The sequence below is a fragment of the Lepisma saccharinum genome, chromosome 16, assembly GCF_977018435.1.
Source record: "Lepisma saccharinum chromosome 16, izLepSacc3.1, whole genome shotgun sequence".
Taxonomy (NCBI): domain Eukaryota; kingdom Metazoa; phylum Arthropoda; class Insecta; order Zygentoma; family Lepismatidae; genus Lepisma; species Lepisma saccharinum.
Genome location: NC_139244.1, coordinates 1,513,131 through 1,529,462, shown reverse-complemented (window position 1 = coordinate 1,529,462; position 16,332 = coordinate 1,513,131). Strand labels below are relative to the sequence as shown.

The following is a 16,332-nucleotide window of genomic DNA, read 5'->3' as shown; positions in this document are numbered from 1 at the left end:
TTAGCCAGTTACCAAATAATATAGCTAATAACGTAACTTGTCATGAGATACGTTCTATGGACCAGTTAACAACTATCTTAAGAAAATTAGATGTTGTCCGAACTAGTAGAAGAGGACTTATTTTCCTACCGGAAGAAACTGATAATAGTAATAAGGTTAAACCCAACAAGAATCCTGACAGTATGAAATCAAAATTTAGTGTCAAGCAAATTAATGTTAAACACACCAAAAACACTTGCTCATCTTCTACTCAGACTTCGTCGATGGATGCTCAAGTACATTTTACTAATGAATTTGGCAATGCTAATAAAAGATATGGACAGTTTAGAGGTAGCAATGGTAGTTTTAGAGGACGTAGAAATAATCGTGGCTATTCAGGATTTACATATAATAACAGAAATAATTTCAGATTCCAAAGAAATAATGCATACTCTGGTATTTCCGGTGACATTACAAATAGGAATTATAATCAGTTACCTAACAGTAGTCAGAATGGAAGGATTTTCTACAATAGGCAAGCGCAGTATACAAGTGAGCCTGCTCTCGCTCCTACTTACAGTCAACCTGTTAATGTGACTTCATTACAACCACAAGATGCATCTACAACTTCTGGAATATCAAATTCTCCTTCTGGAAATGTATCAAGGACCTTTACACGACAATCTGGTATTGGAACATCTTACCAATCAACAACAAATTTAAATTAAAGGAGCGGATGGAAGTGCCTCGTTCACTCTGCTTTCTTTCAGAGAGGCCAAATTTGAACAAACGAAATTCATTTCAAACACAGGAAATTATGAATGTACGTGATGATAAAGACTTAATATCGGAACACTACAAGTGAATTTTTTATTGGAATGGTTTGAAGAAGAACCTGAATGGACTGTTAGTGATTATGATATTCCGGTTCCATTAACTGAAGTTCCAGTTATTCATGGAATTATTTGTCAAATACCTGTAGTTTGTATTATAGATTCTGGAAGTCAGGCAAATGTTCTAAATTTTGACGTTTGGTGTAAACTATCATCTTTGATTGGCAACATTAAACTGGATAACGTGGAAGATGTACAACTGACCGGTTTCGCTGGATCCAAGAAGTGTAAAGTTGTTGGCAGTAAAATTATTAATCTGCAGATAAAGAACGAATACTTTTCTATGGAATTTTTTGTTCTTAAAGAGTTGAATGCCGATGTCATTTTAGGGGTTCCATTTTTGAGGAAATATAAAGCTGTAATTGATTTTAAAGAAGGGAATGTAAGTTTGCTAAATGATAAAGGAAAGGAAATTTCCTCTGTTTTAACTTGGCAATGTTCTTCTACAGAATATTTGAAGTATTATACAAAGTATAACTTTTGTTCCGAAGATACATTAAATGATAATGAAAGTTATTCATGTAGATTGTTACGTGATGCGTCAACTTTGAACGATGATGTAGAATATATGCCAGCTAAGAAGTCCATTTATGAGTCTGTTTTTAGAAATGATAATTTAGACAATTTGCAGAAAGCTGATTTATTCAAACTTCTGTCGTATTATCACGTACAATTTTCAGATAAACCTAGAAAAGCAATTGTTGAACCTTACAAGATTCAATTAGATACTGTAACACCTATTACAAGCACACCTTATCCCATACCAATATCAAGGAGACTACCTTTAGAAGAAGAGCTTTCCAAGTGGGAGAAATGGGGATTTATTTACCAAGATTCTTCACCATATCTTAACCCTCTACATATAGTGCCAAAGCAAGGAGGTTTTTGGAGACCTGTGATCGATTTTAGGAAACTTAATCAACATGTTATCTCTCCACAAGTGAGAGTAGAAGCAATTAACGAAATGTTACAGAGGTTCCTAGGATGTGTTTACTTTTCTTCAATTGATTTATCATGCGGTTATTTTCAAATACCTTTGACTGAAGATTCATATCCTTACACAGCTTTTTCTTATAGAGGCAGACAATATCTTTTCCGCTATCTTCCGTTTGGGATTCGATCAGCAGTCTCAGTGTTCCAGGACAGGATGAATAAAATATTCTCCACCGATTGCAGAAATTTTGTTGTTTGTTATTTGGATGATATTCTAATTTTCAGCAAAGATTGGTCTCAACATATGCAACATTTAGAACTAGTTTTACAAAAGATAAAGGGTGTCAATATGTCTATTAAATTTTCCAAATGTAAGTTTGCTTACAAAGAAATCTGCTTCCTTGGACACACAGTGTCCGGTGATAAAATTAAGGTTGATCCTGCAAAGAATTCAGCAATTATTAATTTTCCAATTCCAACAAACAAACGCTCCTTGAGAAGGTTCTTAGGATTAACTAATTGGAGGCGAAAGTTTATTGAAGGATTTGCTGAAATGGCACAGCCTTTGTATGATCTGTTGAAAAAGGAATCAAAATGGCAATGGAATGATGTTCATGCTTCAGTTTTTGAAAACCTCCGCAAGTCACTGATATCTCCAAAGGCTTTGTATCAACCAGATTTCACGAAGCCTTTCAATGTCAACACAGACGGTTCGAAGAAAGGAATAGGAGCTGTTCTATGGCAAGACAACTGAAAATTCTGAAGAAGGACCACGTATAATTCAATACGTTAGCAGATCTCTTAAAGGCAATGAGTTATCATACAATACTCACGAGATTGAATGCTTAGCGATATTATTTGCTTTTGAAAAATTCTACATTTACATAGCTGGAACTAAGGTGAAATTGTTTACCGATCACCAATCTTTATCTTGGCTAGAATCTACTAAAACTTTGAATCCACGATTAAATCGTTGGAGTTTGAAATTATAAATGTTTGATTATAATGTATATCACGTGCCGGGAAAATCTAATGAAGCTGCAGATGCTTTAGCAGATATCCTGATTTAAGTACAGGTTTTCCAACTCTATCGGAACTATATGTAAATAACATAAGTCTTGATTTTCTTGACGAAGATAGTGTAACATTTTGGCAAGAAAGTCAAAATTCGGATTCTTATTGCAGTGCCATTGTACAAAAGTTACAAAATGGGAATTTGTCGAAGAATATAAAAAGGCAATATTCGATTCAAGATAATATATTATTCCTGAAACATTTGAAAGAAGACAAGTGGAAACTTGTAGTACCTATTATTGTTGTACCCAAAATTCTTCATAAATTACATGACTTACAAGGTCATTTTGGATACTATAAACTATTTAATAAGTGCAGAAGTTTATATTATTGGCCTAAAATGAAAGTTAGTATCAAGCAGTATTTGAACGACTGTCTAACATGCGCAAAAACTAAACAAGCTCACACAAAAATTAGTAAGGATGAATTGCATGTATATTCTACTACTCCACATGATATGTTATCAATAGATCTTGTTGGACCGTTACCCAAATCACAAGGATATAGTTACATATTAACAATAGTTGACACGATGTCCAAATTTTTAATGGCTTATCCGTTAAGGAAGGCAACGTCACGTGAAATAATTAACAAATTCAAGCTCCAGTATTTTTACCACTATCCAGCATGTAAGGTAATATTATCAGATAACGGTTCCCAATTTAAATCACAAGAGTGGAAGTTATATATGGATGACTGTAACATAAAACATATCACCACGTCAGTTTATTCGCCTTTCGCAAATCCTGTGGAAAGGTACAACAAAGAGTTAATACGATTGTTACGATTATATACTTCGCAAAATCATCAGGACTGGGTAAAATATTTGAATCATGTAACAGGACTTCTTAATAATTCAGTTTCGAAAATAACAGGTTTCACACCTAGTGAACTTTTCCTTCATCACGAATTAAAAGATTCAATTCTCAATCAAATTAACTGGCCAGATGATTTAAAGTTTGTGCCCTGGAAACACAAGTGTTTAATCGCCAAAGCACGTATTAAGGAAAGATATAAGTCCAAACCTATTGAGTGTGATGCAAATAAATTGAAGATAGTCCCAGGTGATATTGTTTTAGTGAAAAATCATGAACATAGTAGTGCAATTAACAAGAAAATTCATAAGTTTATGGAATTATGGCTTGGACCCTATATAGTTGATGCTGTGAAAAACAATTATACAATTTTGATGTCTATGGACGGAAAGAAGATAACAACAAGGCAGAACTTGTCAAATATCAAGAAATTTAATTGTTCTGATGAGAAAAAAGAAGAATTGCTTAAACTAATGTAATTGTCATGAAGTGATGCATAAGTAGCTGTAAATTCGAACACTAAGATGACATTTTCAGAACTTTAGTGAAAAGAGTATTGTAAATTTGTGAATTGGTTCATTATGTCAAGTGAACTTTCTCGTTATCCTGACGAGTGTATATTAAAGGCAGGACTCAAATCTTATATATTATGTAAAAAAAAATGTTATGTTCATTTTTTTTCCAGGAGAAGGGGAGAGATTGAGACTGTCCTATTCTCAAACTGCCATGTTCAAAGTTAATATTATTTATGTTATTGATGTTGTTTTTAACTTATGCATGTTTGTTTTATAGATATTGTTATAATCATCTTATCACGCTGTATAAAATACAAGAAATGAAATTGATGTAACCATAGCAACGAAAAATAATAAGTACCAAAATGGTGATGGAAGTAGTGAGATTTTCTGCGCCTGTATTGTATTTATTTTTAAATATAACGGTTATCGTTAATTACGCAATTTCATTTGCATTGATAATCGTTCTGCACGTTTAAGCGCAGCGACGGTTATCACACATTATAGGCTACAATTATATTTCTGTGTAATTTTCTAAATATTATTCCTTCATAATAAATTTTAAGGTTAAAATTGTGTATTTTAATCGCTCAAAATGACATTTTCGGAAATTTTTTTTGGGGGGGAAGGCAGTTTGCTTGACACTTGAATTTTTTTGCGCAAGTACCTGTGTACCAATAGAGTACGTCAAAATTATTTGAAGCTTGAGACTTTAATATTTGTTTTTCTACAGGGTCATAAACATGTACTTTTTGTTAAAAAATTCCAAGTTCAGGGTTAAATATCTCTGGTGGGCAGTTGTTTAAAAATCTGAAATTTGTACACAATACAGTACTTCAGGATAAATAACTTCAGTAAAAATTTTGAGTTTGAGATTTAATTGGTTTAGGAGATACAAAACTCGTGAAAAATTCAACATTTTGCATTAAATATGGCATGTCTAATTTCATTTCTTATTAACATTTTGTGTTGAAATTCTGCAAACTGTAATTTGGAATGTCAATGAACAACATTACAATCCTGAAATGGCTCCGCAATAAAGTATATATACGAGGGCGTGCTGAAAAGTAACGCTTCCTATGTTTTTATTTTCATTGTTACCTTGTAAATGCATTTTGGATTTTGAGCAACCATACATTGCACTTATAAGACTTTCCACCTTCTCCATTGAAGGTTTCAAACTTCTATCGCCAGGGGGTGCTGAACTATTGCGAGGAAAATGTCAGCATGTAACCATTCAATGTTGGTGAAGCGCCTGAAGCAGCGTGCCGTGATCGAGTTTATAACCGCAGAAAATGTGCTACAAATTGACATTCATCTGAGACTGAGGGAATATTATGGGGATGAATGCGTAGACATCAGTACTGTGTGATCTTGAGTTTATCATGCTCTTAAAGAAAACCCCAGCTGAACACGATTCCGATGACCTCCATCAGTTCTAGTTCCTGGCCTCCATTCTCTCACATAGCTGAGTTTTTTTCAGCTGTGGATTGACCCTATACTAAGTATATAATTATGAGTATTGTTAACATTTTTACTAAAAAAAAGTTTCAAAAGAAGATGTGCATGAACTAGGAGAGTGGATGGGACGTTCTGGCTACAAATGGCTCTCACATGACATTCAGAACGAGATCATTGATATATTAGGGATATCTGTTTTGCGCTCGGTGATAGCAGATATTAAAAGTCTGGAATATTTTGCTGTTATGGTTGACGAAACTTGTGACATATCCATCCGTGAACAATATTGACATTTTGCATACGAACAGTAATTGAACCTGGTACTGGGACCGCTAAGAGGTAGGTGGCGCCCCAAGAAATCGTTGATTGTAATTAATGGCCTATTATTGCAGTAAAAGCTGAAAGAAAGGCATATTACAATAGAGAACAGAGGCACAACCACGAATTTGTGTCGGGGGGACACCAGGATAAACGTGCCAATAATAATAGTAGTAGTAGTAGTAGTAGTAACATCAAATACGTTATTATCATCGTGATTCACGCAAAAATAGGTTAGCTACAAGTCGGGTCTAATGCAATAGTGTCGGAACAAACGATTTGAAATAGGCTATATTTTCAACACGTTCAATTTCACATTAGCTAATAATTGAAAACTGTATTTTTGAAGACACTTTTTTGCAAACTGAGAACAATATTAAATTAATAGGGCTAAAATAATTTCACAGGGGAGCAATGCGATCCTCTCGTACATTTTTTTTTAAATTTAGATCGGCAGCTACCAGATCCGACTTTTCGCCGCCCCCTAGCTACTGCTCTGAACTTCAGACTATAACGAGCGAAGCGAGCAAGAAAATTTTACGAAATGCATTTCTTTATTTGTACAAAATTTGAAATCGACGGGAGGCAATTGGCCCCCCCTGCAGGTGTCCCTGGCCGTCTGGAAGAAAAATGAAAGAAATAGGGCAAAACTAATTTCATCTTGAGTATCATTTTGATCTGCTACTCTTAGATTCTACTATAGTCTTACTTTTTGTTCTACTTCGATGTTTGACCCCCCTTGCCCCCTCTAGAATTGCTTTTCCACAAAAGGTTGGGGGACAATGTTCCCTGCACCCCTGTGGTTGCTCCACTGATAGAGAAGGTATTTTTAAAATAAAATAAGTATGAAACGCGTAACATTTAAACATGAAGGCCACTATAGTAATTTACATACTGTGATATCGTACTATATATCGTATATATCGTGACCACTACTATAACTGTGAGCAATTGTGAGCAGTAGAAAAAAAAGGCACCGAATGTGTGTGTTCGGAAGGGCGCAGAGAGGAGAGGGCGCACCGGGATTTTGCCCTGTGTTCCAGTCCGGACCTGGATGGATGCTATATCGTTGACAAGATACACATATCACGTGGTACATGTTCGGAATCTACCGATCTGCAAATAGTTCAACAGTGCAAATTTTACGGAAATACTGAGAGAGAGAGAGAGAGAGAGAGAGGTAGATGATGCATTGAATAGAAATAGTTCACGCCCACATCTTTCTTTCAGCACAAACTTCCTCACAAGTGGAGTGTATAAGGAAGAAGAAGCGTAATAAGAAGGACTTGAGCAACACAAAAGTAGGCATACCGTCTTCATACTTTACCATGGGACACGTACCATAAGTAAAATTACAACAAGCATTCAATTCATAAAATATCGTGACGAAACATATCGTGGCCACGATATATATCGCCGAAATATCGTGACGATACATATCGTGACCACGATATATATCGCCAAAATATCGTGACGATATATCGTCTTATCGCCTGGACGATATTTTTCAATATCGCGGTATATCGTCTAGACAATATATCCCCCAACACTAGTGCCTACCCTTTACACTCCACAAAATAAGAGAGTATACAATAAAGTTAATAAATAAATGTGGAAATGACAAAGAATACATTCATGTTCGCTGCCTATTTTGTTTTCATTTTTTATTTTACAGTACCTTTTCGTGTCTTTCTAGCAAGAGATTTTAGAGCCTATAAGTCTGATCCGTAATAATCATGAAGGAAACCAGTTGAGTTCCGGCTGTTTATTTATATAGTTCAGACGGGGTACAGAGTGGTTATTTGGTTTTAGGGTGCGCAGTGGAGGATTAGAAACTGCTGCTGCACTTGCCCCTCTCTTCCCCTTTCGAGCAAGACTTTCCCCTCTTCTCCCCCTCCTCTTCGTAGTTCTCCTCCGTCTCGCAGCCGAGACAGCGGGCGGCCTCCTTCTTGTTCGCTCGGCGCTTGTGGGGTTGTTCCTCGGGGATCACGATGATGGCGTACTCCGTGATCCGATCGACGATGGCTCCGAGGACGTCGCACTGCAGGGTCTGCCCCCACGTCTTGCGCAGGTACTCGTCGGCGAGCTCCTTGGGGGTGTCCGCCTGCCCGCCACTGTACCCCTGGGTGGAGAGGGTCATCACGAGGGCGGACTCCTTGTACCGGGACGCCGCCTGCCCGCTCATGGTGAGGAACATGAGTGCGCCGTTGAAGTTGACGTCCTGCACGTCCTCCACCACCGCCGCGACGTCGTTCTGCATGGCGCCGCGCACCTCCTCGAAGAAATCCGTCCCCGACGCCAGAGAGGAGAAATCCCCGCCCACGATGTTGTCCCTCCCGCAGTCGCAGTCGAGGTCCATCAGCTTTCGGACGCTCCGGCTGAGGCAGGTGGCCAGGGCTCGGGCGGTCTGCTGCCCGCTGGGAGGGGAAACCAGGAGGATGATGGTCGGGCGGGTCGGGTTGTCGCAAAGCATGTTCTGGAGGGCGCCCGCGATGGTGTACCAGGTGCGCCAGTTCTGGGACGGGAACTGTTTCTTCAGCAGGCACATCTCGTTCTTCATCAGCTGCTGGGTGTTGGTCTCGGACAGGGTCCTCACCGCCACGGAGCAGAAGAGAAGGACAACGATGCACGCTCGTTTCAGCGCCATGGGTGTCTGAAAGACAAGAGACTGACATTGATTGATTGATTGATTGATTAGAGTTATCGTCGTTGTCTTTTCTGCCACTTTTGGCTAACGCAAAGATGAAGATGACTGGCAGGCCCGTAGCCAGGAAGGGGCCGGGGGGGCTCAGCCCTCCTGACAGGGTCGCCAGCCCCCCCGGCACTGCCGCCAGCTCCCTTGACATTAGGTAAAACTATTTTGTACTCTAATTTGTTTGAGGTGAAGAGTGAAAATGTAGACAGAATATATTATTTTGTTCACAACTTCGTTCGTTCATCTTGTTTATGAGCAGAAGTCTAAGCAGCGGCAAGTGTTTAGAAGATTCTCTAGACTTTAGAAAGTTCTTTCATAGGGAGCCTTCTTTATCTGTACCTTCCCTGCCCATGTTGCAGACTCTCGTTTGACAGAAATCTGTGACGTTGATGTCAGTACCCACATTCCTTCAGCATCTGCGTCAAATGTCAACAGATCCCAAGTTTTATTGCTTTGGCCGGGGGTGGAACGTACGGTAGGCACTATCATTGAGGTGAATATTGTACATTTTAACATGTATGATATAAATATCTCTATCATCAAAAATAGTATGGAGTGTGTATTAAGGGATGGTGTCAGTAGCAGTCATTAGGACTTCAAGAGATGTTTTAGAAGATATAGAAAAAACCTGTAGTATTTGTATGATATTTCTAAATTTTATATTTTACATTAACTTAATGACTCCAACACACATAATTTACCTTCATTTAATACTCTTAAACTTTCGAAAAATGAACTTGGTTTACAAAGCCACCCCCTGCTAAGCCGTGAGCCCTCCCCCTCCCCTGGAGGTCAGTTCTAGCTACTGATGACTGGTGATAAGATAAAATGCAAGAGTGCAGTCCAGAAGAGAAGTTGACATTTGGGTGACTTCCGAAAGGAGAGTCGGTCACACCTTACATTACACCCCAAACAAGAAACTGGCATTATTATATCCTAAGATCGCCATTAACATTAAACCTTGGTTTTCATCATCTAGGAGGTAGGTATGAGATCTGGACATAAGTACTCAACATCTACGTGAAATCAAAATTAATAATTCGCCAGTGTTCATGCAGACAATCTAGAAATAACCCAAACCATATTTTTTAAAGTATTCCAACTATCCAAAGTTTATAAAAAAAGCAGATATAAAGTCAAACTCAATTGCCTTTTAAGTTCGTTAATTTATTGTACGAACCTAGAATCAAAATTGGTTATATTAGGGGTTTATCCAGAATTTTCCATGTGTGGCTGCAAGGGCGAATTTAGATCCAAAATGGCCATAAATCCATTCTGTATTTACAATCACAATTTACACCCACCAATTCTAGATTTTTTATCCAGTATTTCTGTAGTATATACGAATTTTCCGACACAAATAAACCTATTTGTATTAGCATCTCGTAAATTTCTTTGAAGAAAATCTAATTGAATGTAGGTTGCTGCATAGGGATATACAACTTTTGTTTACATAATGTGTTCTGGATTATTAATATTGCACACAATGACTTATTGTTTATGTAGTCTACATTTGCACAACACTTCATCCAACAGATCTCAAAACTGGATTATTTTTATTTATTTGTAGCTATACTAACTTCGATTTTTCAAAAAAACCTCTTTCAACACAACCATATCATATTCACACATTTACTCCCCATATCAAGTTAAGTTGATCTATATTTGTGTCATCAGTTACAAAATATCCTGGTCCAGTTAACACCAAAATGAGCTTTTTAAGTTTAATTTAATTAAGATGAAAAGTTAGCTTGTGCTTGAAATGAAATCTATGGTCCATAGCGAATTGCACTATTGCTCACGACCTAACCTTTTTGGAAGAACAAAGAATTACTTTTATCATTATAATCTATAGCTTAAAATAGTAAGAAAATAAATTGTGTATTGCACTTACTTCTTCGAGGTGCTGCTAAGCTGAAATCATCTTGCCAGACTTCATGATTCGGAATTTTGACTTCTGAAAAGAAGAGACCTTTTTCTGTGCTGATTTACAGGGAAATATAGTCCACTTTCTCAATGCCCGAGACGGAAACATTATGATTTTGCGTCATTGCTTTTGTGGGTTGTGGGAAAGTAAGTAAAATATACCGGGTCATTAGTAATTAGTATATACAAACAGGAATATTAGAAACAGCCATATTGGGCCGAAGCTGCGGCTTGGGTTGAAATAAAAAAAGGTAAGCGAAAATTAATCACAATGTTGCCAGATCATGGTAGGTTCTTTATCCCGATCACGATCAAAGTTCAGCACCAAATTAGATACCTATTTAGAAATTTGAATGTTTCCATTCCGAATGATTATCAGGTTATTATTAAAGATTTAGAGTGCAACAAACAAACATACAGTAAAACCTCGTTAATCCGGACCCCGATAAGCCGGACTTTGCTTAATCCGGACAGGCAAAATGCAAGTCAAAAAACAGAATGCAAGTTTTTAAATGTGGCTAGAAGTCAACAAGAGATCTTCCCAAAGAAAAGGCAGTCAACCACTGATGAAATTCTGTTTCCCGCAGACTTTGTACTGTACTATATAGTGTATTTAGGCCTATGCCCTTTAAATACACCATAATAAACGTGTTTTGTTGCTATAAACGGAGTTTTAATGCGCTTTCTACTGTTCTTTTAGGTTATTTAAGTTAATCCGGACTTTCGCTAAACCGGTCAACTTATCCCCGCATTAGTCCATATTAACGAGGTTTTATTGTATTTTATTTAGAGTGGGATCCATAAGCACTACCAATCAAATTGTCCGCCACCAAACTTGTTATCTTTGTTTTAAGCAATGAGAGCTTCAAGAATTGAATCAAAACGCAAGAGAAAAATCTCTTAAAATGCTTATGGACAATTTGCCTGGCAATACTTGTGCATCCACTGTAAACGATACGCTAATTACATAAACTCCATTTCTTATTTCGTTCTTTAACCGTAGACTAGTGGTAGCTTTGTGACAATCCGAAGACATGTTTTAAATCAGTGTGAAATTTATGTCACTGGTTATAGGAATGCAACTATCAACATACAATCAGATTTCAAGCTTCATACAAGAATTCATATCCATTTCTTCTATAATGTCAATGTTTTCATGTATAAATTGATCTGGACTCAGCATAGCTGCGGGAAAATAGTTGTTTATTGATTTGGTTTATTTTACTTCGCTTTTCTGTCACTTGTGGCTAATAGCGAAGATGAGGATGAGTGATGATATGATGAAATTGATGAAGGGACACAAAGAACATCCATGCCAGGCTCCGCCACGGAAGTCAGACAGGGGAGCTAGTAAAAAAGAGAAGGGGCATATGGAAAGAAAGAAAGAACGTAAATATAGAGTAAATGTGAAAGGAAATGAAGATAGGAAGGTAGCTAGAGGAGAAAGATGAGACATTATAAGTCGAAGGTAGCAGAAGAGAAATATCAGGTAGGGAAAACAATGTGAAAGCATAAATACAAGCAAAAGGGAAAGGAAAAGATAGGAGAATAACGTATAGAACAAGGAAGAAAAGAGGGAATGAAGAATGAAAAGGAAATTAATAACGACCAAGAAGGAGGAACGCGAGCGCACCGGAAGGTAAAAGGTCGAAATTAACAAATCGAAAGAATAGGGAATAAAGTAATGTTGGACAGAACAAATAAGAGGGAGAAAGAGATGAAAAACAAACGATAGAGAAGAGTGAGACATGCAGTGTTTGGTTTATTTCACCTGCTGAAAAATAAATCCATATTTAATCTTCACGATGTAAGGCCACCTGTTCCCGAGTATCTTTCTATTTCACTTTTTTGACGTCGCTTTCGCACTCCTTAGATTAATCACGACGAAGAGGATGGGCGTGAACTGAAGATGTGATGATGGGGCTAACCGATATACATGGCTCAATGAAGGTTCTTAGCGCATTACGCTAACCTCTACGCCACGGAGGGTGCATCATTGTTTCCAAAGTACTGTTCTCTCAGCACGCCCTTTTAAAGAGCGATCACAAGGAAAAGAACCTTCGGCGAAAGTCCTTCGCGCACCTTCCCCTCCATAGGTTCAAATCTGGCCATAAGGAAGCCTCCTCCACTTTGCACCTCCCCTCCATGCGGGAGTATGATGCACAGGAGTCGCGGGTCTGCTCCAGCTCTTTTGCCTGTGGTTCCACTGTACACTCGTGGTAGCGCAACCCTTACACTTTTTTTGGGTCGGAATATGGAGTTGAGAACCGCGTTGAACCATGTATTGAAGTCTCTTTATGATCAATTACACTTGTCTCATCGTCATCTAGAGCTCTTGCTCCCCCTTCCCTTGCTTATTGCTATTCTACATTTATGTTTTATGATCTTTTTGACTGAAAAACACATTGTGATTGTGGGGTTTTTATACTATAGCTGCATGCGTCCCCCCCAAATCATATCATTCGCGCCCTCAAACCATCCCTAAAATCGTTCATCATAATCGAGAATATCGCTTGTCTTGCAATGCAGCTATAGTATAAAAACTCCACAATCACCTCATTAAAGCGCCAAACACGCATCTAGCAACAGATTATTGCAAGCAAGAAAATGTTTACATCCATTTCTTCAGGCTTTCAATAGTATTAATTTAATAGGATGTCAATACTTTCTTAGTATTTTCCAGCTTCTCCTTTGTCACGTTAGGGGTCGAAAACGTGTGGATACAGCCTCCAAAATTTAATGTTCGAACCCTCTCTCCTCCACTACAGAAATCCCTTCACAATCTAAGATCTAACACTTTATCAAGAGCTTTCTATCTCCCCTTTAAATTTAATAATCAATCAATTTTAGACTTACTGTTGATAGTGAAGAGTAGATATTGCCTCCTCCAAAAAAATAATTCTCAGTCTCCACACCAGAATTTCCGCAACAGTCTTAGACAATAGCAATACACAATAATTGTACAGTATGTAACATTCTTATTCGTACACATGGATTTTCAAAGAAAATGCTTTAATATCTGAAAGGAAATACACTCTTTTGAAATTGTTTCTTAACAATTCAATAACTAATATCATTAGGAACATAAAATCTTACCCAAATTCTGTATAACCAATGACAATAATAAATTTAATGAAACTGAAAGAGAAACATGCCATTTTTTGTACAACTTTTCTATTCGTACACTTAATAATATAAAAGAAAAAGTATATTCAGAGCAAATTGACTGACAGTTCTAATACTTTGATGCGTATACTTTGGCTTTAATTACTGCTTGACACCTGTTCTTCAAAGAATTAACCAGTTTCCGACATGTTTCAGAGCTTATTTTATTCCACTCGGCTTGCACAACAGTTTTCAACTCTTGTTTGGACTTGACGCCTGCTTTATGGACTCGCCTCTTCAAAATTGCCCTTTGAGCTGGTGTTTGTAGTAGTTTGGGCACATTCCATGTTAGCCAATTCATGTTAACTCGCGCCTTATGCTTACTGTCATTGTCTTGTTGGAATCCGTAGATAGGCGGCATGTCCATTTTTTGGGCACTCTGCTTTACATTGTTCTTCAATATGTCCGTCCAAATAGACACATGCATCCATAATACCATCAATAAACTGGATGGTACGAACACCTTTGGACGACATACAGCCCCAAATCATTAATGACCCACCACCGTGTTTAACTGTTGGAACTGTTATGTGATCATTGTCTTTATTTGATTTTCTCCAGACCCTATTTATCCATCTGACCCGTATATGTTAATCTTGGACTCGTCTGACCATATGACACTATCCCAAAATTCCTGGTCCTTGTGGATGTGCTCTTTCACGAATGAAAGTCTATTCCTGCGATTCACCTTATTTACATACGGCCTCTTTCGTGGTATTCTGCCATGATATCCATGCTTCCATAAGGCACGTCGGACAGTTTGATCGGACATCATCTTGCCAGCAACATTTTCTACTAACGGTCGAAACTGAGGAACACTTAGTCGAGGGTTTTCTCGCACTCTTTTTAAAATAAAGCGTTCATCACGTTTATTCAACCGTCTCTCTTTTGGTTTTCTCGGCACATTCTGTGTTGAACCTTCCTCTCTAAATTTGTTTATTATGTATTGAACTATGGAGTGTGATTTATTGACTGTTTGTACAATTTTTCTTAACGAATAACCTCTAAGGGCCAAATTTATAATAACATCCTTCAGATCGGAACTAAGTTCCTTCACGTTGCCCATTTCGAACACGCTGATAGATAGACGATAGGCCTACAACAATACCTACGCCAGCATCCCGCTTGACGGGGAGCGCGCCTGCATGTTCAAACTTGTTACGAAGTTGCAAACTGCACGAAATTGCCCGAATAGCGGTGGCGCTGTATGCGAGGCAGATTGAAACTCTTGCCTGTACTAATAACAATGTTGCATGAAACAGCGTGCTTTTCTCTTTTCGCACAAATTATATACTCTGTTTCACACTTTGAACATACATTTTTATTTACATTTGTTGGTGAAACCTTCATTAACATTAATTTCTAGGTACATATGAAAATGATTATATTTACTAGTAGATATGACATTTTTTCCTCGGAAATTCTATGTGTACGAATAACAATGTTAGATACTGTATATCCCCTCCTTTTAATGCTCAATCCCCCTCTAACTAAAATACCCGCCATAATCTAAGACCTACAGTTGGATACTGTCCCCCAAAAATTTAACTCAGAATCCCCTCCCAAAACCCACATGTCGATTAAGGCCTAATATGTAAATGTTGGATATCTCCCCCCCACCATCTTCGATAATACCCTTAAACACTTTCTTTAATAATATGGTGCATTTAAGGTGTAAAATCTTTACATATATTTTGGAAAAGATATAGATCTTGAATTTTATATTATTTGAAGAGAAAAAAATCCCCCCCCCAAATTTCGATGGCGCCCCCTGTGCTCACTCATGGTGGTTTCAGTTTTTTTATTTTCGCCTGCAAGTTGTAAGTTCGTATTAGCTTGTTAACGCACGTCCGCGTAATCCTCGGTAAAGAGTTTCAATGATTCACCGCTAGGTGGAGTAGTAGTCAGTTGAGCTGATTATCGTGTTGAGTAAGGACTGCGTCTGTGTTGTGTGCTATTACTCGGGTTGTAGTAAAATATGCATGAAATATAAAAAAATGTCTTTACATTATAAATGCCAAACATAGAATAGATTAGGCTGACAAAATGATTGGAACTGTGTGTTATCATTGAAAGCTGTATTGGTTTATGTGTGAAAATAAGTGGTTGCTGTGAACTACTGTTCTATCTGACGTACAATTATCGTGGTTTAAATACATACCAGCCAGTGCTACGTCTAGACGGAGGTTCAGATGCTAAGGTAAAGTTCAATTTTATATGTTATCTTTTAAAATTGTTTGAACGTTATCACAGACACTACTGTGAACGTGGTGAATCTGTTCTTCATTTCGCAGCAGTCGAAGTCAGATTGTCGTTTTGGTGGGAAGTGTGTTTAGGCAGGCTGTGCTTCGTTCGTCAATATATTCTCGTTTTGTTCCTCACACACACTCTCTCTCTCTCTCTCGCTTGTTCCTTCTCACACCAAGGACGTGTTTAGGGACGTTCGGACCGCCTCTCCCGAAAGACTTACCAAGTACTAAAATTAAATAATGAAAATACACGACTTTGAATGGCAGCTCCAAAGATTTATAAACAATACTGCTTACAATAATATGCAT

General features: G+C 37.8%; 1 protein-coding gene across 1 annotated transcript; it reads right to left on the bottom strand.

Annotated features, from left to right (window-relative positions):
* Positions 1-7,631: 7,631 nt before the first annotated feature.
* On the bottom strand, positions 7,632-10,838 carry LOC145999842 (uncharacterized). Its single transcript, XM_083137109.1, has 2 exons — positions 10,578-10,838; positions 7,632-8,641 (listed from the first exon to the last, which is right to left on the bottom strand). Exon 2 carries the CDS (start codon positions 8,633-8,635, stop codon positions 7,817-7,819), a length of 819 nt encoding a protein of 272 aa, XP_082993235.1. The 5' UTR covers positions 8,636-8,641; positions 10,578-10,838; the 3' UTR covers positions 7,632-7,816.
* Positions 10,839-16,332: the final 5,494 nt, after the last annotated feature.

What these genes read in the sequence shown, in the direction of transcription:
- LOC145999842 (XM_083137109.1), bottom strand. Translation starts at nt 8,635, where the DNA reads ATGGCGCTGAAACGAGCGTGCATCGTTGTCCTTCTCTTCTGCTCCGTG.